This window comes from Heloderma suspectum, chromosome 10, assembly GCF_057233095.1.
Source record: "Heloderma suspectum isolate Gila_16-S chromosome 10, 16-S_ref, whole genome shotgun sequence".
In the NCBI taxonomy this organism is placed as follows: Eukaryota; Metazoa; Chordata; class Lepidosauria; order Squamata; family Helodermatidae; genus Heloderma; species Heloderma suspectum.
Genome location: NC_139467.1, coordinates 8,959,024 through 8,985,144, shown reverse-complemented (window position 1 = coordinate 8,985,144; position 26,121 = coordinate 8,959,024). Strand labels below are relative to the sequence as shown.

Sequence of the window (26,121 nt, the reverse complement as noted above, 5' to 3'; positions counted from 1 at the left end):
GGAGAGAGGTGGTGCGCATTTCTAAGTTGCAAAATGGGCAGAGCAGTCTATAGGTGAAGCCATTACCTGTATGGAAATGCACTGCTGCTGCTAGGCCCGCCTGTTGATTTTGGCCTGGCGATACAGCCTGTTAGAGGCACAGGAACCCTGCCAGAAAAACAGTGCTCTGTTTCGGTAAAGTCAGATAGGCAACTATACCAATATGTAAATCATTGCTAACCCTGTGTTGAGGATTGCCAACGTTTTTTGGCAGCCCCTTGAACAGCAACTGAAGCCAGGCCTATCCAACCTAAACGGGGCGGGGGGGGGGGGGCTGCTAAAAAAAGTAGGGGGCAGTTCATCTGGTTTGTAGGCCTTTTAAAGACAAAATTGTAAACTGTTTTTTAATTGTTTGTAAACAAAACATTGGGCTGCGGTGGCTTAGTGGTTAAGACGCTGAACTGCAGACCAGAAGGTCGGCAGGACAGCAGTTCGAGACCCGAGTGCTGCATGACGGAGTGAGCTCCCGTCTTCAGTCCCAGCTCCTGCCAACCTAGCAGTTCGAAAGCAAGAAATTGCAAGTAGATAAATAGGTACCGCCTCGGCGGGAAAGGTAACAGCGTTCCGTGCACCTCGGTGTTCAGTCATGCCGGCCACATGACCACGGAAGCGTCTTCGGACAGCGCTGGCTCTTCGGCTTAGAAACGGGGATGAGCACCGCACCCTAGAGTCGGACACGACTGGTTGGGGACACCTTTAAACAAAAATTAGGGGCGGGCAGAGAAAATTGAAGGAGGTCCAAGCCCCCCTACCCCCACCCCCACCCCCACCCCCACCCCAGCACACCCCTAGCTACAAGCCTGGCTGGAGCTGCAAAAATCTGTCAGTGAAGGTTTTCACGGCTTGGAGATAAGCATTCTAAACTGTTAGTGTCTGCAGATCAAGGCGCTGCTAAAGGCAGAGGAGCAAGCTGTGCAATCTTTTCCCTGGTTAGCTGGCAACTGTGCCATCACTGGCCACTAACTTAAGTTGGAGTTAGACATGACAGGGGACCTCTTTCTTATCTCCAGTGGAAGGGAAAGCAGGTTGGAGAGGGAGTGATTTTGAGTGGAAAAACAGGAAGAGGAGAAAGGGTTGAACAGCCTATTCCATCCAGCTCAGGAGTGGGCAGCCTCTTTCAGGCTGATGGCCAAATCCAGTTTCAGAAAAGCTCTTGGGGGCCACATCCCAGTGGTGGGTGGTGCTGAAGATAAAGGGAGTAGAACCAAAAGCAAAAGCGGCGGGGCCGAAAATGCCCAAATACTCAACATACCAGCATAGTTTAGCTTAAAGCATTTCCTGCCAGCCACTAAGCTTTAGGAGAAGCTCTTTTTAGAATGGGGAAAATACGGCACAGAAGCTGGGAAGCCAGCAGTGGAAGCTGGTGGCTCCGATGTCAGTGGGGTGGTGAGTCTGCTCCGGGTTTCAGTCAGAACTATCCAAGGTGCTTTGCACCTTACATAGCTCCTTTAGAGCTCTGACTGAAACCCAGAGTTCTGCCTGAAACCCTGGCATTCCCCAGCCATCTGTCCAAATATGCATAGGATGGCATCCTCATTCCCCAACAGGAGGAGGTGGCAGCAACAGGGGCAGCTGACAGTGTGGAGAAGCGCATGCCAGCCCTGGACTCATTGGGGTAGCATCCAATGTGACTAACTGAAGTTTCATTCGTTTCCATTGTTCTACTGTGTGTAGGACTAACACTGGATACTACCCATGGTACACTACAGTCACACACAGACATTAAAAGGGTGCGCGCAGTGCTGAGAATGTGCCTTGAGTGCTTTTTTAACATTTTACTGTATACAACCCTGGATACGGAACACGACTAAGGAGCAAGTTCTCCTTTGCAAGCTCTGCTTGTGCAGCTCTTGTCCATTCCTGCATGGCTTCCACAGGAGAGTTTTCCCATGGACTATAAGCTGCCTGGGGAAATACTGTTATAGAGCACCATGCAACTATGGTAAGTAATTTTTTTAAAGCCCCATCCATGGATCACGGCTGTCTCCCACTCTGCCACCCTTAATGGCACTCAAGGCAGCCCCTTAACTGGCTTTATGGTAAGGCTGTCTCTGGCAGTCTTACGCAAACCAAAATGGAGGAAGAAACTCAAGCGCTGAGCAATTTTTTACAAGCATAGAGCAAAAGAAAGCGTTGCTCCTTTGGTTTTCTTAAACTGACTTTTAAAGGGTTTATATACATATTGAGAGAGCAAGTCAACTTCATACATTGGAATTTTGGCGTTTTCCTTGGTAGCTCCTGGAGTCTTTACTCCAAAACGCACAGAGCTGCATTAAAGATTTCTGTTACCACTCAGCACTGGAGTTCTCTCCTCCTTTCTGGTTTGCCTAACTGAGGTGCTGTTTTTTTTCCCCCTCCTCATTCTACTCTTACTATCTTAAGACACCTGGATCCTGCACCACAGAGAACCAGACCATGTAGAAAAGCCCCTTTGTCTTGGAAGATTTTAGAGCCTTTGCTTATATCTGCATCTTACCCCTTCCTCCTCCTCAACATATATACATTTGTGAATAAACAGATCTCTGCATAACTCCGTAAGACTCCGAGGTCTGGGAAGGAAGCCAGTCCTAGAAAGAAGAGTCCCATTTGAGAAAGAGGGAGGAAGAGAATTCCAAACATTGACAGACTTGGCCATAAGTAAGCAAAGTTTGGGCCAACTTTGCCACCCACGCTTAATGCAGTATACTATCACATACTCTCCTGAAGTTGAGGTATATCACTTTTTCTAATCCAATGATGCCATATTATCCGAATTGGTCTTGAGGTTTGGGGCGGGGTGTGTGTGTAAATTCTACATGCTGGTTTTCCTAACATTCATGGTTCTCCTAACAATAGGTGTCTTGAAAATGAATGAAATAAACATAGTTACTAGGGAGTAAGCCCTATTAAACGTAATGGGATTTACTTCTCAGTAAACATGCAGAGGATTGATTGATTGGTTAAGTGAGGTGGGTGGCTACCAGAAAGAGGGCCTTTTCTGCTGTGGCACCCCAGCTGTGGAATGAGCCCCCTAGAGAGGTTCACCTGGCACCTATGTTGTTCTCCCTCTGGTGCCAGGTAAAGACCTTTTTATTCTCCCAGTATTTTAGATTCTTAATTGTTTAGCTCTGGTGTTTTAAATCTGTATTTTAAATCTCTGCATTGCTGCTAGGTTTTATTCTGGTTGTACGGTTATATTGTGGTTTTAAGCTTTCATATTTTACACTGCTTTGTGGCTTTAATTTTTGTGAACCACCCAGAAGGCTTCAGCTATTGAGTGATATAGAAATGAAATGAAATAAATAAACAATCTATCAATTAAATTTGCATATAAGGAAAGCCAACTATTCTGAGGCAAGAAGTACATTTTCAGTGGGTTGGATCCAGACCTGGATCATACTTGGAGTAGTCCAGGGGTGCAGAACCTCAGGCCCAGGTGCCAAATCTCACCCTCTTGGGATCCCCCACATGGCAATACCCCATCCCCAGACTGCCAGTTGGTGACTTACCTACTTTTGTGCAGTTTTTCTCCCTTTTTCTAAAAGGGTGAAATGCCTCTCCTAAGGCTTAGTTCCTGCCAGTAAGAGCTTGCAGCTACAGTATGACTGCATTTTTTATATTTGCGTCTCAACCCTTTTGCCATTGGCTCTACCTCTTTTTCCTTTGGCCCTGCCCACCGCCTAAATGTCTCCCACAAGAGCTTCTCTGAAATATAACTTGGCCGTTGGGCTGAAAGAAGTTGAACACCCCTGGGTAAATCCATTGAAACCAATGGAATTTAATTTAGGCATGACTCACTTAAGTCCCATTGATTTCAATGGGTCTACTCTAGGTATGGATCCAAGCCTTTTTTTTTTTTTTTTTAGATTATGTGCTCATGTGTCCTCGCACCTGTTGCCTTAGAAGAGGCATAACCACCTACGCGAAAGGAAAAGGTGGATACTTTTCTGTCCTTGCCATCTACAGTAGTAACAATTTTTAAAACATAGAAACATAGGAAGCTGGCTCATACCGAGTCAGACCCTGGGTCCATCTAGCCCGGTACTGTCAACACCAACTGGCAGCTATGGCTCTCCAGGGTTTCAGACAGGAGTTTTTCCAGCCCTACCTGGAGATGCCGGGGATTGAAACTGGGACCTTCTGCATGCAAAGCAGGGGCTCTACCACTTTTATATGTCTGTACCACAAAGACAAGGTGCTATAACCCCATGGAGCGTATCACAAGGCTAAAAGAGATGACGCCGGAAGATGAGCCCCTCAGGTCGGAAGGTGTCCAATATACTACTGGGGAAGAGCAGAGGGAATTTCCAAGTAGCGCCAGAAAGAGTGAAGCGGCTGGGCCAAAGCCGAAAGGAGACTCAGCTGTGGATGTGTCTGGTGGTGAAAAGAAAATCCGATGCTGTAAAGAACAATATGGTTTAGGAACCTGGAATGTCAGATCAATGAATCAGGGTAAGCTGGAGGTGGGCAAACATGAGATGGCAAGATTGAACATCGACATCTTGGGAATCAGTGAACTAAAATGGACAGGCATGGGCGAATTTAATTCAGGTGACCATCATATCTACTATTGTGGGCAAGAATCCCTTAGAAGAAATGGAGTAGCACTCATAGTCAACAAAAGGGTGGGAAAAGCAGTACTGGGGTACAATCTCAAAAATGATAGAATGATCTCAGTACGAATGCAAGGCAAACCATTCAACATCACAGTAATTCAAGTCTATGCCCCAACCACTGAGGCCGAAGAAGCTGAGGTTGATCGGTTCTATGAAGACCTACAACACCTTCTAGAACTAACACCAAAAAAAGATGTCCTTTTCATCATAGGGGATTGGAATGCTAAAGTAGGAAGTCAAGAAATCACCGGGATAACAGGCAGGCATGGCCTTGGTGTACAAAATGAAGCAGGACAAAAGCTAATAGAGTTTTGCCAAGAGAATACGCTGATCATAGCAAACACTCTTTTCCAACAGCACAAGAGGCGACTCTACACATGGACATCACCAGATGGTCAATATCGAAATCAGATTGATTATGTCCTTTGCAGCCAAAGATGGAGAAGCTCTATACAGTCAGTCAAAACAAGACCTGGAGCTGACTGTGGCTTAGATCATGAGCTGCTTCTTGCAAAATTTTGGCTTAAATTGAAGAACGTAGGGAAAACCACTAAACCATTCAGGTATGACCTAAATCATATCCCTGATGAATATACAGTGGAGGTGAGGAATAAATTTCAGGAATTAGACCTGATAGACAGAGTGCCTGAGGAACTATGGACGGAGGTCCGTAACATTGTTCAGGAGGCAGCAACTCAATCCATCTCAAAGAAAAAGAAATGCAAGAAAGCCAAGTGGCTGTCTGATGAGGCTTTACAAGTAGCTGAGGAAAGAAGGGAAGCGAAAAGCAAGGGAGAAAGGGGAAGATATATCCAACTGAATGCAGAGTTCCAGAGAATAGCAAGGAGACAAGAAGGCCTTCTTAAATGAACAATGCAAAGAAATTGAGGAAAACAACAGAATGGGAAAGACTAGAGATCTTTTCAAGAAAATCGGAGATCTCAAGGGAACGTTTTGTGCAAAGACGGGCATGATAAAGGACAAAGAAGGCAGGGACCTCACAGAAGCAGATGAGATTAAGAACAGGTGGCAAGAATACACAGAAGAACTATACAGGAAAGATCTTAATGTCCCTGATAGCCATGATAATGCGGTCACTGAACTTGAGCCAGACATCCTAGAGAGTGAAGTCAAGTGGGCCTTAGGAAGCATTTCTAACAACAAAGCTAGTGGAGATGACAGTATTCCAGCTGAGCTATTTAAAATCCTAAAAGATGATGCTGTTAAAGTGCTGCACTCAATATGCCAACAAATTTGGAACACTCAACAATGGCTGCAAGACTGGAAAAGGTCAGTTTACATTCCGATTCCAAAGAAGGGCAATGCCAAAGAGTGTTCAAACTATCGCACAATTGCGCTCATTTCACATGCCAGCAAGGTGATGCTCAAAATCCTACAAGCTAGGCTTCAGCAGTATGCGGACCGAGAACTACCAGAAGTACAAGCTGGGTTTCGAAGAGGCAGAGGAACTAGAGATCAAATCGCCAACATTTGCTGGATCATGGAGAAAGCAAGAGAATTCCAGAAAAACGTCTATTTCTGCTTCATTGACTACGCTAAAGCCTTTGATTGTGTGGATCACAACAAACTGTGGCAAATTCTTAAAGAGATGGGAGTACCAGACCACCTTACCTGTCTCCTGAGAAACCTGTACGAGGGTCAAGAAGCAACAGTAAGAACCAGACATGGAACAACCGAGTGGTTCAAAATTGGGAAAGGAGTACGACAAGGCTGCATATTGTCACCCTCCTTATTTAACTTATATGCAGAGTACATCATGAGAAATGCCGGGTTGGATGAATCAGAGGTCGGAATTAAGATTGCTGGGAGAATTATCAACAACCTCCGATATGCAGACGATACCACCCTAATGGCAGAAAGCAAAGAGGATCTAAAGAGCCTCTTGTTGAGGGTGAAAAAGGAGAGTGCAAAAGCTGGTTTGAACCTCAACATTAAAAAAACTAAGATCATGGCATCTGGCCCCATCACTTCCTGGCATATAGAAGGGGAAGAAATGGCAGCAGTGACAGATTTTACTTCCTTGGGCTCCAAGATCACCGCAGACGGTGACTGTAGCCATGAAATTAAAAGACGCTTGCTCCTGGGGAGGAAAGCTATGGCAAACCTAGACAGCATAGTAAGAAGCAGAGACATCACCTTGCCGACAAAGGTCCGTCTAATCAAAGCTATGGTTTTCCCAGTAGTAATGTATGGCTGTGAGAGCTGGACTATAAGGAAGGCTGAGCGCCGAAGAATTGATGCTTTCGAACTGTGGTGCTGGAGAAGACTCTTACGAGTCCCCTGGACTGCAAGGAGGTCAAATCAGTCCATCCTAAAGGAAATCAACCCTGAGTGCTCATTGGAAGGACAGATAATGAAGCTGAAGCTCAAATATGTTGGCCACCTAATGCGAAGAGAAAACTCTCTGGAAAAGACCCTGATGCTGGGAAAGACTGAAGGCAAGAGGAGAAGGGGACGGCAGAGGATGAGATGGCTAGATAGCATCACCGATGCAATGAATATGAACTTGAGTACACTCCGGGAGAGAGCGGAGGACAGGAAGGCCTGGCGTGCTATGGTCCATGGGGTCACGAAGAGTCAGACACGACTGAATGACTGAACAACAAATATTTTCCATATCCCAGTTGCAGTCATATCTCTGCACCTGATCCCTAATCAATTTGTTAACCCCTCCAAAATCACTTGTCCTTAGTGTCTCAAAAGTGAGATCATAATCCTTGGACAGTGCTTCACATCTCTCTTTCCAGCTTTTTGGGCTTAGTTGTATCCTGAAAGCATAGTTTTAATAGCCTGTAATCAAGCATTTACCTTTAGGTAGTACATAAACAGGTGTATTCTAGACTTAATAGAGGGCTTGCTTTTCAAAATACTTCAGTTATTATAAACAAATTGCTGATGCTTCAGTTACTTCAAGAGGACGCCTCCACTTGAAGCCCTTAGTGTGTGAGTATATATATATATACATAAGGCTTCCTCTAGTGTAAACAGTGCACAGAGAGCAGGGGTTTTGCCTCTTGAGTCAATCAGCCTTGGTAACATTCCCAGCTTTCAAAAATTCAGTTAACGCCCATTTGATACACTGTGGAGTCATTATGTTTCTTCTCAAGTGACTGAAATATTTATCTTGTTAATTAGTTTTGTTGGTATGCAGGGCCAGCTTTAAAACTTGTAATTTGCCACACCGTCTGACTTTTTGTTTTTGTTTTTACCTCAAGTAGAACTTGGGTAGGCTGTGGAAGCTGGGCATCATTCCTGTTTCATAGGCAGAAGCTGCTTGAGTGTCAGGTATATCATCCTGCTTTCTGGATGCTCTCTATACCTTGGCTCTCTGACAACAGTTTTCTATGAAGAAGACCAGGAGGAAACCATTACAGCTGTGGTGGGATGCCCACATACTACTTGAAATTTTAAAAATGAAAATTCTAGGGATGTTTAGTCATTAAACGTAACTGGTAAGTGCTGTGTTTTCTCTCTCTCTCTCTCTCGTAGTGTCCCATCTGCCTGGGAACTCTGGTAGGTGGTCCTGCTCCGGAGCTGATGAGTTGCTGTGATGAGGAAATCACGAGGTTACATCACTGTGAGGAGCATCATGAAGCAGGGTGCTTGTGCTCGAGCGACACTGCCCATGTCGCGAATGCAGGACACCACACTAGGAAAGGTAGGGCTGGCTTGAGGCTTGTGGCTACTATATCTGGGTGAAGGGAAGAAGGCCAGGTTAAGACTTTGCATCAAGTCTTCTTTCAGGAATATTAGATTTTTTATTTTTTTAAAATTTTGAATACAAATGATACGCAGAAGATATTCACATAATTAACAACACCAAATTCTGAAAGAGATGGGGGTACCAGACCACCTTACCTGTCACCTGAGAAACCTGTACGAGGGTCAAGAAGCAACAGTAAGAACCGGACATGGAACAACCGATTGGTTCAAAATTGGGCAAGGAGTATGACAAGGCTGTATATTGTCGCTCTGCTTATTTAACTTATATGCAGAGTACATCATGAGAAACGCCGGGTTGGATGAATCACAGGTCGGAATTAAGATTGTCGGGAGAATTATCAACAACCTCAGATACGCAGACGATACCACCCTAATGGCAGAAAGCGAAGAGGATCTAAAGAGCCTCTTGTTGAGGGTGAAAGAGGAGAGTGCAAAAGCTGGTTTGAAACCCAACATTAAAAAAACGAAGATCATGGCATCTGGCCCCATCACTTCTTGGCGTATAGAAGGGGAAGAAATGGAAGCTGTGACAGATTGTATTTTCTTGGGCTCCAAGATCACCGCAGACGGTGACTGTAGCCATGAAATTAAAAGACGCTTGCTCCTGGGGAGGAAAGCTATGGCCAACCTAGACAGCATAGTAAGAAGCAGGGACATCACCTTGCCGACAAAGGTCCATCTAATCAAAGCTATGGTTTTCCCAGTAGTAACATATGGCTGTGAGAGCTGGACTATAAGGAAGGCTGAGCGCCAAAGAATTGATGCTTTCGAACTGTGGTGCTGGAGAAGACTCTTACGAGGCCCCTGGACTGCAAGGAGGTCAAATCAGTCAATCCTAAAGGAAATCAACCCTGAGTGCTCATTGGAAGGACAGATACTGAAGCTGAAGCTCAAATATTTTGGCCACTTAATGCGAAGAGAAAAGTCACTGGAAAAGACCCTGATGCTGGGAAAGAAGGCAAAAGTAGAGGGGGATGGCAGAGGATGAGGTGGCTAGATAGCATCACCGATGCAATGAATATGGACTTGAGCACACTCCGGGAGAGAGCGCAGGACAGGAAGGCCTGGCGTGCTATGGTCCATGGGGTCACGAAGAGTCGGACACGACTGAACAACAACAACAACGGCACAAAAAAAGTAAAATCAGAAAACATTTCCAAACTGTTACGTTTAAAGAGAACATCAGAGGAGTTAGAATTATTTGCAAATGCACCTTCTGTGTGATTCTTAGATGCAAACAGTACTTCTGTTCTCACTATTTTGGAGCAAAAGGTGTATTTGCTTTACTATTTTCTCTGGGGGTGCTTCCAGACAGAGAATCTGGAGGCTGGTGACTCTGATGTCAGTGGGGCGGTAAATCCACTCCGGGTTTCAGTCAGAACTCTAAAGGAGCTATCCAAGGTTCTAACTGGTTCTGACTGAAACCCAGAGTGGATTCACCACCCCACTGACATTGGAGCCACCCGCCTCCATTGGACAGAGAGTTCTGAGTGCTACGAATGGGAGGCATTATGCAGCAATTCCGGCTTTTTCTCTTTAATGGATTTTCTGCATTAAGAAAAATATATTTACTATCCTCTCTGATTTTTATGCTCATAAAAATTTATTATTGAAAGATCTTAATTTATAAAATACTTTTAAAAAGAAAAAAAAGATGTCAGAAGCAGTGGGAAAACCTGGGGGTGGGGGCAATTAGCTGACGCAGTCCAGATCCCTCGTAAAATTCTGTGAATTGAAGCAGGGTCGTGGTGTGATAAAACCTTGTCTAGAACCTGCGTCTCCAGCAACAGTGGTCTGAAACACAGAGTGGAAAAACAGCAAGGAGTGTTACAATAGAAAAATAGTAATATCTGTGGCAGGTTTTCCGCCCAGCATTTGAAATAAAAATTAAAAAATAAATTCTTAAGGAAAGGTTTGCTGTTAAACATTTGTTTGTTATGCAACAAGTAACATTTGTTATGTTCCAGTAAACAGTTCCTGTAAGTGGGAAGCTAATTAAGGCTTCCTTCCAAAACTTGTTTGAATATAGTTATTTTATTCATTAGCGTAAGGTGTCAAGCCTTCTTAATCCACCCTTTGTTTCTTAGCTTCTTTTTTTCATGTCCTTTGCTCCAACCATTCTGGCTACTATTAACAAGTTATGAACTAAATTGCTATGTGTTTGTTTCTTGGAAACATATGGCCCAAACAAAGGGAATATTTACGAAATCCACACTATTATTATCTCTTTAACTTTTCAACAACTGTCTTTGCAGAATGCCTGGATCACTTTACAAAGTGTCTAGATTAATTACCTGGCATTTTAACAATTCCTTATTACACTAGGAAGCATGCTCTGGAATGTAGCAGGGATATAATATCCTTGGGAGTGAAAAAGAATTTAACAGGAAAAGGTTACTTTTTACAGGAAAGCAGCCCCATTTTTCAAATATAGTGTCATGGATGCATCTGAATTCTTAAATTAGTTTTCCATTTCCATTTATTTATTTGTTTATTGCATTTATATCCTGCTTTTTTCCTCTTGCAAGGAATCCGAGGTGGCTTACATTATCTTCCTTCTGTCCATTTTATCCTCACAACAACAACCCTGTGAGGTAGGCTGGACTGAGAGTCTGTGACTGGCCCAAAGTCACCCAGTGAGCTTCCATGGCTGAGTGGGGACTAGAACCCGGATCTCTTGACTTCCAGTCCAACACTCTAGCCACTACACCATACTGGCTCTTTTATATTTATTTTCATAGGACTCTGAGTAAAAAAATACATTTTTGAATCTGATGAAAATAAATATAAAAGGGAACTTCAAAACAGCCCAGTGAGGATGGTGCATGCACAGTAGCCACAGAATTCTGAGCATCTGGGGCTGGAAAGGGCAGGTCCCCCTTTTTTGCCATGGTTCTGGTTCTGTCTCCTACTTGCCCACTCAGCTCCTTCAGTGCCCATTCTTTAAGAGGGATAGGTACATCTGGCTTTTGATGGTTGGGGTTAAGCCAGCAGTGGGGTCAGATTTTAACTTTAAATTTTAAAAAGTTAAAGTTTATCTTATTAATACTGATAAACTATTTAGGATGCAATCCTATGCATGTTTAGACAGAAAAAGCCCTAGAACTCCCAGCATCCCCAGCCAGCCATGCTTAATGTATTTTGTTTCTTTGCGTGTGTGTGTGCGTGCGTGCGTGCTTGCTTGCTTGATCAAATGTGTACCCTGCTTTTCCTCCAAAGGCTCAGGACAACATATATGGGGCATTCTGCTTTATCCTCACAACAACTCCCTGAGGTAGGGTAGGCTGAGACGTAGTGACTGCTTCAAAGTCAGCCAGAGAGCATTATAGCTGGGTCGGGGGGGTGGGGTGGGGCGGGGGTTGAACTTGGGTCTCTCCAGTCCTGCATTTTCCGACCATTTCTTGCACTTTTTTTTCTTCCCATTATGGAGGGAGAGGAGGAGGAGAAAGAGCAGCAGCAGCACAGTCCCTTTGAATGGGTAGTGCTAGGAGCTGTCTGTCTGGAAGCACCCTGACTTTCCCCTCTAGCTATTAGCCAACAGCCATCAAGGGCCTCTCAGCAAGCCCTGCACTTTGAGCTAATAAACTACATAAAAGCCTCTAGAGAAAGTGGCTTTGCATATCCAAAGTGGGTGCTTACAGCAATACATGAATTCAATTTACCCTGGCGCTGAGTTTTGAACTAGGAATTTCTCCCTTACCAACTTCCGGCCTCTTAGTTGCAAATGAATGCTGAGCACCACCCATCAACCCAGCCTGATGATTATGTTATTGTTGACACGCTCTCTCTAACAGTGCTGACTCAAGACCTGCTTTTTTTCTAGTTGGCAAGATATTAGCGGGATTGTTGCAGCTAGCAAGGCTGGCGTTAATTACCGGGGAAGACAGACGTGAAATGTTCCTATAATCTCTTGTCTACCCGGCTAGGAGCAGGGATTTGAAATTTGTCAAAAGATCAAAGCTCTTTCAGTGCTGTCCTATTCCACATTTGGCAGAACTATCAACTCAGCTCAAGAGCCTCTAACAACCCAGGGACTTTCCTCCTCCCTCTAAAGCTCACCTCAGCTTCCAGTTGTTGTTTATTCGGTCAGTCGCTTCCGACTCTTCGTGACTTCATGGATCAGCCCACGCCAGAGCTTCCTGTCGGCCGTCGCCACCCCCAGCTCCCCCAAGGTTGAGTCTGTCACCTCCAGAATATCATCCATCCACCTTGCCCTTGGTCGGCCCCTCTTCCTTTTGCCTTCCGCTTTCCCTAGCATCAGCATCTTCTCCAGGGTATCCTGGCTTCTCATGATGTGGCCAAAATACTTCGGTTTTGCCTTTCATATCATTCCCTCAAGTGAGCAGTCTGGCTTGATTTCCTGGAGGATGGACTGGTTTGATCTTCTTGCAGTCCAAGGCACTCTCAGAATTTTCCTCCAGCACCACAGTTCAAAAGCATCTATCTTCCTTCGCTCAGCCTTCCTTATGGTCCAGCTCTCGCAGCCATAGGTTACTATGGGGAATACCATTGCTTTAACTATGCGGACCTTTGTTGTCAGTGTGATGTCTCTGCTCTTAACTATTGTATCAAGATTTGTCATTGCGCTCCTCCCAAGAAGTAAACGTCTTCCGATTTCCTGGTTGCAGTCAGCGTCTGCAGTAATCTTTGCACCTAGAAAGACAAAGTCTGTCACTGCCTCCACGTTTTCTCCCCCTATTTGCCAGTTCTCAATCAAGCTGGTTGCCATAATCTTGGTTTTGTTGAGGTTTAACTGCAACCCAGCTTTTGCACTTTCTTCTTTCACCTTCGTCATGAGGTTCCTCAGCTCCTCCTCGCTTTCAGCCATCAAAGTGGTATCATCTGCATATCAGAGATTGTTAATGTTTCTTCCAGCGATTTTAACTCCAGCCTTGGCTTCCTCAAGCCCAGCACGTCACATGATGTGTTCTGCGTACAGGTTGAATAGGTAGGGTGAGAGTATACAACCCCGCCGTACTCCTTTCCCAGTCTTCAACCAGTCCGTTGTTCCGTGGTCTGTTCTTACCGTTGCTACTTGGTCGTTATACAGATTCCTCAGGAGGCAGACAAGATGACTTGGTATCCCCATACCACCAAGAACTTGCCACAATTTGTGATGATCCTCACAGTCAAAGGCTTTAGAATAGTCAATAAAACAGAAATAGATGTTTTTCTGAAACTCCCTGGCTTTCTCCATTATCCAGCAGATATTGGCAATTTGGCCTCTAGTTCCTCTGCCTTTTCTAAACCCAGCTTGTACATCTGGCAGTTCTCGATCCATGAATTGCTGGAATCCACCTTGCAAGATCTTGAGCATTACCTTACTGCCATGTGAAATAAGTGCCACTGTTCGATAGTTTGAACATTCTTTGGTGCTTCCCTTTTTTGGTATGGGGATATAAGTTCATCTTTTCCAATCTGTTGGCCATTCTTGTGTTTTCCAAATTTGCTGGCATATGGCATGCATCACCTTGACAGCATCATCTTGCAAGAGTTTAAACAGTTCAGCTGGGATACCGTCATCTCCTGCTGCCTTGTTATTAGCAATGCTTCTTAAGGCCCATTCAACCTCACTCTTCAGGATATCTGGCTCTAGCTCACTGACCACACCGTCAAATCTATCCCCGATATTATTATCCTTCTATACAGATCTTCCATATATTCTTGCCACCTTTTCTTGATCTCTTCTGCTTCTGTTAGGTCCTTGCCATCTTTGTTTTTGATCACACCCATTTTTGCCTGGAATTTACCTCTGATGTTTCTAATTTTCTGGAAGAGGTCTCTTGTCCTTCCTATTCTATTATCTTCTTCCGCTTCCGCGCATTGCTTGTTTAAAAATAATTCCTTATCTCTTCTGGCTAACCTCTGGAATTCTGCATGGAATTGGGCATATCTCCCCCTATCACTGTTGCCTTTTGCTTTCCTTCTTTCTTGGGCTGCTTGCAGTGTCTCAGCAGACAGCCATCTTGCCTTCTTGGTTTTCTTTTTCTTTGGGACGTTTTTTGTTGCCGCCTCCTGAACAATGTTGCGGACTTCTGTCCATAGTTCTTCCGGGACCCTATCTACTAAATCTAGTCCCTTAAATCTATTCTTCACCTCCACGGCATATTCATTAGGAATATTAGTGAGCTCATATCCAACTGATCTGTGGGTCTTCCCTATTCTCTTTAGTCTGATTCTGAATTGTGCAATAAGAAGTTCGTGATCCGAACTACAATCAGCTCCAGGTCTTGTTTTTACCAACTGCATAGATGTCCGCCACCTTTGGCTACAAAGGATGTAGTCAATCTGATTTCGGTGTCAACCGTCTGGTGAAGTCCATGTATAAAGTTATCTCTTAGGTTGTTGAGTGTTTGTTATGCACAGTGAGTTGTCTTGGCAAAATTCTATCAGCCTTTGCCCTGCTTCATTTTGTTCTCCCAGACCATGCTTACCTGTAATTCCAGGTGTCGTTTGACTACCCACCTTAGCATTCCAGTCTCCTGTAATGAAAATAACATCTTTGTTTGGCGTACTATCCAGTAGGTGCTGCAGATCCTCATAGAACTGATCTAATTCTGTTTCTTCAGCATCTGTGGTTGGGACATATATTTGGATCACTGTGATGTTAAATGGCTTACCCTGAATTCGAATTGAGATAATTCTGTCATTTTTTGGATTGTATCCAAGCACTGCTTTAGCCACTTTATTATTAATTATGAAGGCTACTCCATTTCTTCTGTGGTCCTCTTGTCCACAGTAGTAGATCTGGTGGTCATTTGATGTGAAGTGGCCCATTCCAGTCCATTTCAGTTGTCACCCAAAATGTCTATATTTAATCTTGACATCTCCCCAGTAACCACATCCAATTTGCCCTGGCTCATAGATCTTACATTCCAGGTTCCTATGGTGTGCTGATCTTTAGAACATTGGATTCGTCGTTCACCACCAGCACCATCGGCTGCTAGCCGTCCTTTCGGCTTTGAGCTAGCTGCGTCATCACATCTGGGGCTAGTTGAACTTATACTCTGTTCCTCCCCAGTAGCATTTTGACCATCTTCCGATCTGGGAGTCCCATCTTCCGATCTGGGAGTCCCATCTTCCGATGGTATACCGACATATCTCTGGTTGTACTGATCCATTTCGTTTTCATGGCAAGAATACTGGGGTGGGTTGCCGTTTCCTTCCCCAGGGATCGTATTTAGTCTGATCTCTCTACCATGACCTTCCCATCTTGGGTGTCCCTTCATGGTTTAGCTCATGACGTCATTGAGGTGCTCAAGCTCCAGCACCATGACAAGGTAACGATCTCCTTTGCTGAACAACCCAGGGACTTTTCTCCTCCCTCTAAAGCTCACCTCAGCTTCCAGTTGCAACCCTTAAATATGTAAATGAAAAGACATGGGTGCTCTGATGTCACACATCCTCTCCTTGTCTTGACAATAATTCATGGACCAGTTTATACATTCCACAGAATCAGGTTGTATTTCAAGGATTGGCCTGTATCATTTCAAGCTGCGGGCAGAGGGAGGTGTTTGGCCTTGCAAAGGGAAAGCTAGCATGCCAGGGGAAGGATTCCACCTAGATTTTCCCTGAGATGCTACGTTTCTATAGTGTGTGTGTGTGTGTGTGTGTGTGTGGAGTTTGATAGGGATCAAACATGCAAAACCTGCACCTAACTTGTGGGCAGAGTTTATTACATTTTTTATTTTTTATACTGTCCAATAGGCGAGGGTCTCTAAGCAGTTCACAATTAAAACCACAAAATATAACTTAACAAGACATAATATAAAACTGTTAAAAGTTTAAAAGTACCACGTAAAACCAAAGTAAAACATGGCAGCAGTTTCAGCCCAAAGAAAGCTTGTGTGAAAAGGTATGTTTTCAGGAGACATTTAAAAGAGATTACATTTTCTGCTTCCTGAACTGCAAGGATGAGTTCAGGAAAAGCATTACCATTTGACTGGTGAATGCATAAACTGGCCCTGATATGTCAGCATAATTTAGGCTGCAGGCCAAGATGAGTCCAGGAGTCATTCACAAAGAGCTATCCCACCTTATTTATTTTCTTTCTTTCTTTCTTTCTTTCTTTCTTTCTTTCTTTCTTTCTTTCTTTCCTTCCTTCCTTCCTTCCTTCCTTTCTTTCTTTCTTTCTTTCTTTCTTTCTTTCTTTCTTTCTCAATCACCCATCTGGCCGGTCACCTGGCCACTCTGGGCGATGTACAATGGTACAATTTAAAACAGTTAAAATTATACATTATAACATTATTTAAAAATACCATAACCCACCCCAAATCAAATGCCTGCCAGAACGTCAAAGTTTTCAGTGCGTGGCGGAAGGTCATTAAAGAGGTTAAACCTCTTAATAAAGCTCATTAAACCTTATGCTATTAATGGCTGTGTGAGAGGCAGAACTTCAACAGGCAAAGCTCCCCCCAGCATGCAGCAATGGGGGAGAGGTGCATTTATTTTTCCCCTTGTTTTCCCCACCCCCAGTGCATACTTGGCACTGAAGGGGGAGAAATACTGTGGCTGTTGCCATACTGAAAAGGGTTGGAGCAGAGCTGTTGCCTCCTGAAGAGAGTACCATTGATCGAGGGCTGAACACCAACCGAGTTCCAGCCAGGAGCTCTGGTTTTACCAGGCAGTTCAGCTCTTGTAAAGCTTACGTTAATTGCCAATAATGTTCTTAAGGAAACATTGCTGAAGAAATGTGTAGCATTTCCAACAAAAGAGATCAAACAGAATACAAAAGAAATGCAAACAAGACATAGGAATCAAAATCCAGGGGGAAGATGTTCTAAGACTACGGGAAGAGACAGAGGCATGGGTTTCAGTGAGTGGGTGCACTTAACCGCCCCCTCCCAATAGACACACACTGTCCAATCAGCTAGGGCCAGCCCTACCGCTGAGCAGAGTGAGGCAGCTGGTTTGGGGTGTCATGAAAGGGCAGAAAATTGTTAGTTGTTTAGGGCACAATCCTATGCATGTTCAGACAGGAAAAAGTCCTGCAACTCCCAGCATGCCCCAGTCGGCATGCTGGGAGTTGTAGGACTTTTTTCTGTCTGAACATACATAAGATTGCTGCCTTAATTTATTACGGTTGCACTTTTACTGCCAGGGAGGGGGAGAAGCATAGGTAGGATTTTCTGCCTCAGGTGCCAGAATAACTTGGCCAGCCTTTGGTGCTATATGCTTTGACACGGGGGAAGGGGGCGTCACAATTCGTTGCTCTTCCTTGGGCGGCAAAATGACTTGGGCTGGCCCTGCAATTTGACAAATTTCTAACAACTTGTTAAAAAAAAAAAATCCTCCTCATCTTATAAGGTCTTATTGGGATGGCTCATTCAGCACTAAGCATCTTCAGTAGAAAGCCCTGACAGACAGGCTAGAAAGGAAGGCATTGCTAACTACCTGTTGGAGTCTTTTCCTCGTTCAAAGCCTTTGCCACTCCAGCCCTTGAGAGAGAGAGGAAAACTCAGCCATGCCCGTGCAACGAGTTCCATGAAGGATGGCCAAAAATATTTCTACTTGTGGGTAATCATCTTCTCCACCTAAATGGGTCGTCGTGCTCAGCTGTTTGCTCGTGTACCGTACAGTAGCAGTGAGGCCATTCAAGCAACACGCTAACCCACACTGACTGGGTTCAGACAATCGCATTGGGGGAAGAAGCCACCGTGGCTTCCCTCCCCGTTCCAACGCGTGCTGCATGTGCAGCTATTTGCATACTTGCCCGCACCGCAGCATGGTTGGTGTGTCGTCCGAACCTGGTGTGTGGTGGGAGTGGCTTTGTACCCACCCTATAACCCACAACCTGGGTACGAAGCCACCCCCATCATGCTGTGCACCGGGTTCGGATGACATGTCAACCCGCGCTGCAGTGTGGGGAATTATGCAAATAGTGGTCGCGCACATGGCATGCACAGAGCGGGGGAGAAGCCATGATGGCTTCTTCCCCCACCACCAACATCCGGACACACCCATTCAGTGGCTGAGTGTGGGTTGTTGTTTTAACCATGGGTTGTTTGTTGAACTGTGGGTTAGCATGTTGTCTGAACGTCCACCGGGTAGTTTGTTAACCATGCGGTGTGGCTTATTTTCTCGAACAAGCCACCCTGAGAACCCTTGATTTGTTGTCGGGTTGTTCAGGATGGCTAACAAGCTACACTGCATGATTAACAAGTCACCCTGCAGACGTTCAGGCAACACACTAACCCACAGTTCAACAACCACTGAGTGTGGGTTTGCAGGTTGTCTGAACAGCCTCTGTGAGTTCCACAGGCTAATTATCCAAGTTGCGCTGAAATGCTCTCTGTGATTATTATTTTTCTGAGAACAAAGGTCTCGCATGAGACAATTGCTCTGCATTCACCTTTGGGCCTAGGAACTGGCAAGGGTGTATCCCACATCAAGACAAATTGACTAACCCTTTTGCTTTCTTCTTCTCCTTTTAATAAAGCAACTTGGTAAAGAGGTCAGGTAATGTAACTGGTGGGTTTGCTTTTGCTTGGCCATAACGGTCCCACCTGCCACCTCATTTAGCCAGAAGACATGGGACTGCCAAAATAAGGCGCACACACGTAAGCTGCCAAGTATGTCGCCTTAATAACCCACAGGGGATAACAGCCACGTTAAGCTTCCTTTTACTGAACTGAGAGTCAAATAGGAGACCAGAAATAAAACTACACGCAGGATATGATTTAAAGGAACAAGACCACACACAGCGCTTTGGAAGCCTAGGAAATGTGGAGTGATGCTCTTCCAGTGGTCATTTATTCAGCAGTGTTTCCTTAGCAACGTTACTAGTAATTAAGCTGGTAAGCTTTGCAAGAGCAGAGCTGCCAGATGAAACGAAACCAGAGTCAGAGGAAACCAGTCCATTCTTCTATCGCTACCTATATATTTTCCCCCTTTGGGCAAATAACTGTTTGGGAGGGGGCAATTTTTATTCCCCCCCCCCTTCCTCAGAGTTGCGTCCTTGACCAAATTGTCTCCCCACCACCACCACACACAGAGCTATCTAAAATTATTTATAGGCCACCCAGTGGAGGCTGGGGGTCCGATGTCAGTGGGGCAGTGAATCCACTCGGGGTTTCTGTCAGAACTCTGAGGGAGCTCTCCAAGGTGCTTTGCATATGCCACCTTCACACCTTGGATAGCTCCCTTAGAGTTCTGACTGGCTCTGACTGAAACCCAGAGTGGATTCCCTGCCCCACTGACATCGGAGCCACGAGGCCCCACTGAGGCCACTTTTAAGGGTAGAACCCTCTCAGTAAAAATCACACAAAGTGAGATTTGTGAGATTTAAAAAGCAATAAGAACATAATCTAATAAAATTCCATATTCTAATCTAATACTAATACTGTTACACTTTAAAACAATAGGCAATCCTCTAGATTGGCCTTCCGTTTAGGAAATGCTGTATTATTTTCCTCTCCTCAGATATCCTGACGGAAGATGACATTTACTGCTGCTGCCTTTCCAAGACACTGTGCCACACCTCCACACCAGTCACCGTGGGCTTCTACTCACCCTGCGGAACCCGACTCCATTCACTACTTGGCCAGATTGCAGGTCAGTGGCAGACAAAAGGAATCTGGGTGGGGGGAAGAGGGAATCAAAATTGTTGCAGATCTGTGTTCAGTAGTACGGGGGTGGGTGGGGATTGAAACCCCCAATTCAACATTTGGATGAAAAATTATCTTAATAACATTTCCCCCAAATTCAGGAAGCCATAACATTGCATTTGTTGTTGTTGTTGAAAGTCCAAAATATCCTTCTAGATTCATAATCACTGCAGCTGAAACCTTGACCCTCCCCATGAAGTTTGTTAGATACTCACCGAGGAACTGTGCTCTAAAATGGGGTGGGGGGAGGCTCCTTGCCCTCCAGAGAATTTTTTTCATGTGGGATTTCATATCTCTTCCATTACTACTGCTGGATTAACTATTTCCACTATTCTAAAAATAAATCATCGTCATCGTCATCATCGATTTACCCCATCTTTCCTCCATGAAGCTCAGGGTGGCTTCTATGGAGAGCCAGTGTGGGTGGGGAGCCAGTGTGGTATAGTGGTTAGTGTGTTGGACTGGGACTCGGGAGATCCGGGTTCTAGTCCGCACTCGACCATAAAGCTCACTGGGTGGCTTTAGGCCAGTCACTGACTCTCAGCCCAACCTACCTCACAGGGTTGTTGTGAGGATAAAATAGAGAGGAGGGGGACCTTGGATTCCATGCAAGAGGAAGAAAGGCAGGATATAAATGTAATAATTAATGAAATACATGGCTCTCCCCCATTTCATGCTCTCAACAACACTGTGAAGTTGGTTACGCTGGGTGATAGTGACCGGCCCATGATCACCCCATGAACTAACTGGCTGTGTGGGGATTTCAACCTGAATCCTGGTCCAGCTCCACTCCTACTTTAACACTCACACTAGGATACCACACAGGCTCTTGCCATGTAATTCTAATCAGTTTATTAGAATTTAGTGACATCAGCAGATTTATTGCCAGTTCCTACCATTGTGTCAAACTCTAGATCCCTGGTCAGCAATTAATTTGCCAGACTTTGAGAAGGGGTTGGGGAGCAGGATGCCAAGGCCGAAATTCCCCTTTCCCCCAATGTCCTGCTGCTGCCAAGTGCTGCTGCAACTCCTCCACATCCTTTTTGCTTGGCAACTGGGGGCGGGGGTGGAGAGACTGCCACACCTCCTAGGAGACTGGATATGTTTCTGTACCCTGATATTCCTTTCCATGAACTGTCCCTTTCTCTCCCCTGCTCATTTGATGGGCATGTTGTTTGTTCATATAGTATTATTTTGTTTAAAAAACCTACCACCATGTAATCAAAATATAGAACGATAAAGCATCACAGAACACATCACAAAAACCCAAATAAAAAACAGTGCTGAGTGAAGTAGTGGGGACGAGGGATTGGGTCACTTCAAGACTGAGAGAGAAGGGTCCTAAATTTCCAATTTTTTTGACTTTGAGAAGTTGGCAGATAGGCTGCTGATGTTTTTTTGATCTCCTTTTGTAGGATGCATGCACAAGGAATCCGTCCGGAGGGAAGAAAGCGAGTACAGGAGGACCCACCAAAAGCCCCGCCGACCAGAAGGTTGGAACTACCTCACCCTGTTGTGGTACCTGGTCTTCTACGAACCGGTCATCACGGAAGTCCACCTCAGGAGAAAGAACATCAATTTCATCTTCATAAGGTTCAGTGCCTGGCAGTATGCCGGCAGCGACAAGCTGTGGGCTGGTCTGGTCACCACCCTGTGCGACCACATCCGCCGCCACTTTGGGCCTCTGCCTCTGAGCTTCTTCCACGTGGTGGGGAGCAAGCCACGATTTGCCTCTGGGTTCAGCCAAAGTGAGTGGAGAGTCAAAAAGAAAGTCTGCTGCACAGCTGGAGGTCTTGTGGTTATCTTACTTGCTGGCGTGGGCCTAGCCACAACCACACTCTTTGTGCCGGGGATAAGAGATGGCAGCGCCTTGAAAATCATTGGCACCACCATTGCTGGTATTTCTGGCTCAGGGGCTGCATTGGCCATTGCTCCGGTGATTAAGCACCTGATCATCAGCCAGAAGAAGAAGATTGAGAACATGACCAGCAACAAGAAGTTCACCAGCCACCTTGGCTTCATGAGTGCGGTGAAGAAAGAGATCGAAATCCTCACCAGCTATGTGTATTATATGGAGATCTTTGAGAGGCGGCGACTGAGAATTGTCTTTGAGATCACCAGCTTGGACATGTGCTACCCGGAACGGGTGGTTGGGGTTCTGAATGCCATCAACACGCTGCTTTCGGACACCAACGCCCCATTCATCTTCATTCTGGTGGTGGACCCCTGCGTCATCGTTTCTTGCTTGGAGCAAGCCAGCTGCATGAAGGGAATGGCCGACAATGGCTACCTCTACCTCAACCGCACCGTGACGTTGCCTTTCTCCATCCCGGAAATCGGCATCAGGTCAAAGATGCGGTTTTTGCACGAGGCCTTCCAGTCTCGGGAAGACCTGATGTACAGCATCATCACAAGAAACATGGAACAGGGAGCCAGAAAGGCCAAAGGGAACAACGCAGCCGTGGCAGACATGGAAGCATCGATAGAAGTAGACCAGCACCAGATCGACGCTCAGGCTGTGCAGTACATCCATGAAGCTTTCCACTGCTTGCACAATGAGTTTGATAGCCTCTACAAGTATATCCCAGACAGTATCACCCAAATGAGGAGGATCGTCAACACCATTCCCATTACCATCAGGCTCATGACCCAGCAGCACATTCTCCGGCACACTATCTGTCCCCGGTCGGTGGCGGGCTGGGTGGTCTTGGCCAACCAGTGGCCGTGCCGTTTGAGCTGGACACTGCAGTGCATGGAGGACAGGCTGCAGAGCCACCCAACACAGGACTACAGCAAGGAGTCGATGTGGCAAGTCTTCACAGAGAATTCCAAGGGTCTCTTCTCCAAACACAAGGACCTCCAGAACATCACAGCCTTGGACAGTGACCCAGAACTCTTTGAGCAGTTCTTGTCGTGTGACTTCCCTTTCACTGTGCAGGAAGGGGGAAAGTACCTGAAGTACACGGTCAACTTGGACCACTCCATAAGGCATCGGATGGGGCAGCTGCAGGCACTAGCTGCCCTGGAAAAGGACTACAGCAAAGATAAAGCTAATTCAGGCAGAATGGTTTAAGAACGTGGATTTCAAACCGTCTTCCAGGGAAACCTGGGGTTTGTCACAAGCCTAGCTAGTAGTAATACAAAATGGCTAATGTTTTGTCTTCATCACTCATGTATCCCTTCAGTGTGAAGCTGCAGAGGAGTGTTGGGAAGGTTCGAGCGCAAGCTCTCAGTTCAGCACAGTGATGGGAAAGCCAAAAAGGCACTGCCAGTGCCCATGCGAACTGAGCATATGCATTCCAGAACGCTGCCCAGAACCCTCTGGGAAATACACAGAGGTTTCATGGCAGACGAGTTAATGTGGGAAGGGTTTCCTGGAGCCTGGAAAAAGTTTGAAACCCACTTACTGCCAATGAGGGGCACTCCGCAATTTTCACCAAAAACAAGGATTCAAAAAGGCACCAAAAACAAGGATTCAAAAAGACTTTGGACATTCTCATGTGTGATGCTAAATAGCACATTTGAACCTGTTTTGTTATTTGTTTGTGGAACGTACGACCACAGTGAATATGGGAGAGAATCTGGAAGAGATGTCAACTGTGTAGTACCGCTAATGTTGGTTTTGTGGTAGGAGCTGAGGCAGCAGAGGCTGGTGGTTCCGATGTCAGAGGGCAGGGAATCCGCTCCGGGTTTCAGTCAGAAGTTCCTTTAGAGTTCTGAATGAAACCCGGAGTGGATTCACTGCCCCACTGACATCAGAGCCACCAGCCCTCACTGAGCTGATGGGATGCTTTATTAGGAAGGAAGGCAAGAGAGAAGCGGGGGGGCGGGGGGCACAGGCTACGGAGTATTAATAATTCCCAACAGCTGGAGCAGGGCTTTGTATCATCCACAAGTGAAGAAAAAGCACAGAATGTGATACTAGGTGCAGAAAATGACGCCCTATCAGCTTTTATTTATGATTTCAAAGCAAAGTTTCTAGCCCTTATGGCTGAAAAGCTATACTTGAAAGGGTGCGGCCATTGCCTCTCAAAATCTCAGAAACCTGAGGGTTGTCCAAGTAAGATTCCCGATGGCTGTGGGGGCTGGGATGTCCATGTCCTCCAGAGCTCTTTGCCCCTCCCTGTGACTAAGCAGCAGCAAGGGACAGGTAAATCAGTCTATTTCTGGCCCATGTCACTTTTGCATGTGTTATTTTACCCATAACTCCATTCTGTCCTGTTTTCATACTAATCTGCAATTTTTAAAAAAATCTGCATGAAAATCCACATTTAGATATTTAGAGGTGCATTTTGAAATGTATTTTGATATATTTTTGAGCTGACAACTGTTTCAGAATATTCAGGAAGTTCTGATCCACATAGTAGTCCGAGAGTTGCGGATCAGGTCAGCTGTACTGGCATTTGCAGAGATCGAATTTCTTAAGCATCCTCAGCAGCGGAATAAATTGTGGGAAAATCAATATATTTGCTCACACTGTATATAGGCTGCAGAATTTCTGTTAAAATAATTAAACACATGGTCCTAGGTATGCATATTCAAAAACTAAGAATAATTGCCTTCTACTCAATTAGGAAGTTAAGTTACATCCTTCTGGAAGGGCATGAGTGAGTGAATGAGGCTGCAATCCTGTACCCACTTCCCTGAGAGTAAGCCCTTTGAACTCAATGAGACTTACACCTGAGTAATGCAGGTGTAAGCCTCATTGCACTGTGAGGATTGCACCGTGAGTCTGTGGGTTAATTCCCTCCTCTGTAATAGATTGAAAGCTGAGATCCCGTGCTACGGAGTGGTTAAGAGCATCAGAGGGAAAGTCCCCAATTCAAATCTCACCTAATTAGGTAGCCTAAGCTACTCCTGCCTTCCTTTCCCTCTGCGATATCGGGATAATAATACTGATCTGTTAGAAGAATTACTATGACTATATATTTAAAGCACTATTAACACTGTAAACAACTATAGCACGATGAATGTATCGGTAGCATCTTTTCCCTTTAAGGGATCACTGGAGGTGCACAGTGATGTCATTTTTAAAAAATGTATTTATAAATGTACAACCTGAGAAGAAAATTTAACGGTGTGACAGCAAGTACCCCATGGAATTCAATGGGGAATTGAATTCTGAGAACTGAGAACTAATGTAGCTAAAACGTGACAGAAAGCTGCTACAGCTATGTATGTGCAATAGTTGCATCTTCAAGAGCTGCACTGGAAGTCCCAACACAAAGGGGCATCGTGTTCTTTGTTTACTGCTCCTTCTCAAGACCAAATAAAGGATGGTTCCAGATAATGGCTCTGTTTCCCAGCATGCCTTTAATCTGCTCACATCAGCATAGCCTTCATCTCTCTGTGGGAGGAGGAGTTCTCTACATGAAAAGACAGTTGAGGGTGTTGCAGAGTTTAAGAGTACTTCTTCACACAATGACCAGGTTCACACATAATGACAACTCATGGTTTAATTAGCTCATGGGTTGTTGCCTTACCCAGAGTTAACCTATGATTTGGCTGCCAGATGACCAAGCAAACCACGGGTTTCTTCAGTTCCTGGGTTGTTTGGTTCCTACCCCCTCCCTCTATCCCACGTGCCTCTGTGGCACTCTATTACTGGCATGTAGAATGGCTGCTTTTTTTACCACTCTTGCCCTCTGCTTTTATAGCCTGGCAAAACAACTCATGAACAACCACAATTCTAGGTTCGCACATAACAACAGCCCATGGTTAAAACAAACCACAGGTTCTTTGTCGGTTGTTCACGGTTAACAACCTATAGTTCACATGTAAGTACAACCCAGGATTCAACAAACCATGGTTAATTAAAGCATGGTTCATAATTATGTGTGAACCATGTCAGTGCCTAGTTTTCCTATGGGATTTGCTAGCATTGGTGGCCTCTAGCTTCAATGTCTTTCGGTTCACTAAGACTAAATCAGTCGAGCAGTGACTATGGGCAAAAATGGCTAAATAGAACCTCCAGCTGCAGCAGTAGTCTATATCTGCACACGAGATGAACAGACATGTTGCCTTTGGGCCCTGCTGTGGGCTTTCCAGAGATGGTGGGCTGGCTGTGGTTGGAAACAGGCCATAGCAGATGGACTTTTGGTACAAAAACAAAGGAAGACACATTTGTATTGTGCCTC

General features: G+C 45.2%; 1 protein-coding gene and 1 long non-coding RNA gene across 2 annotated transcripts in view; one reads left to right on the top strand and one right to left on the bottom strand.

Moving 5' to 3' along the window:
* NKPD1 (NTPase KAP family P-loop domain containing 1) overlaps positions 1–25,270 on the top strand; it is a 44,380-nt gene extending 19,110 nt beyond the window's left edge. The window contains exons 2-4 of the mRNA XM_084814995.1: positions 8,145–8,313; positions 19,800–19,931; positions 21,400–25,270. Of these exons, the coding sequence (XP_084671121.1) occupies positions 8,145–8,313; positions 19,800–19,931; positions 21,400–23,057 (1,959 nt within the window). The 3' untranslated portion in view covers positions 23,058–25,270. The remainder of the gene's footprint in view (positions 1–8,144; positions 8,314–19,799; positions 19,932–21,399) is intronic.
* Positions 1,942–11,437, bottom strand: LOC146337612 (uncharacterized). The gene is made up of 3 exons (XR_014785018.1): positions 10,055–11,437; positions 7,865–8,346; positions 1,942–2,606 (listed from the first exon to the last, which is right to left on the bottom strand). It is a non-coding gene; the product is annotated as an uncharacterized LOC146337612 (long non-coding RNA).
* Positions 25,271–26,121: the final 851 nt, after the last annotated feature.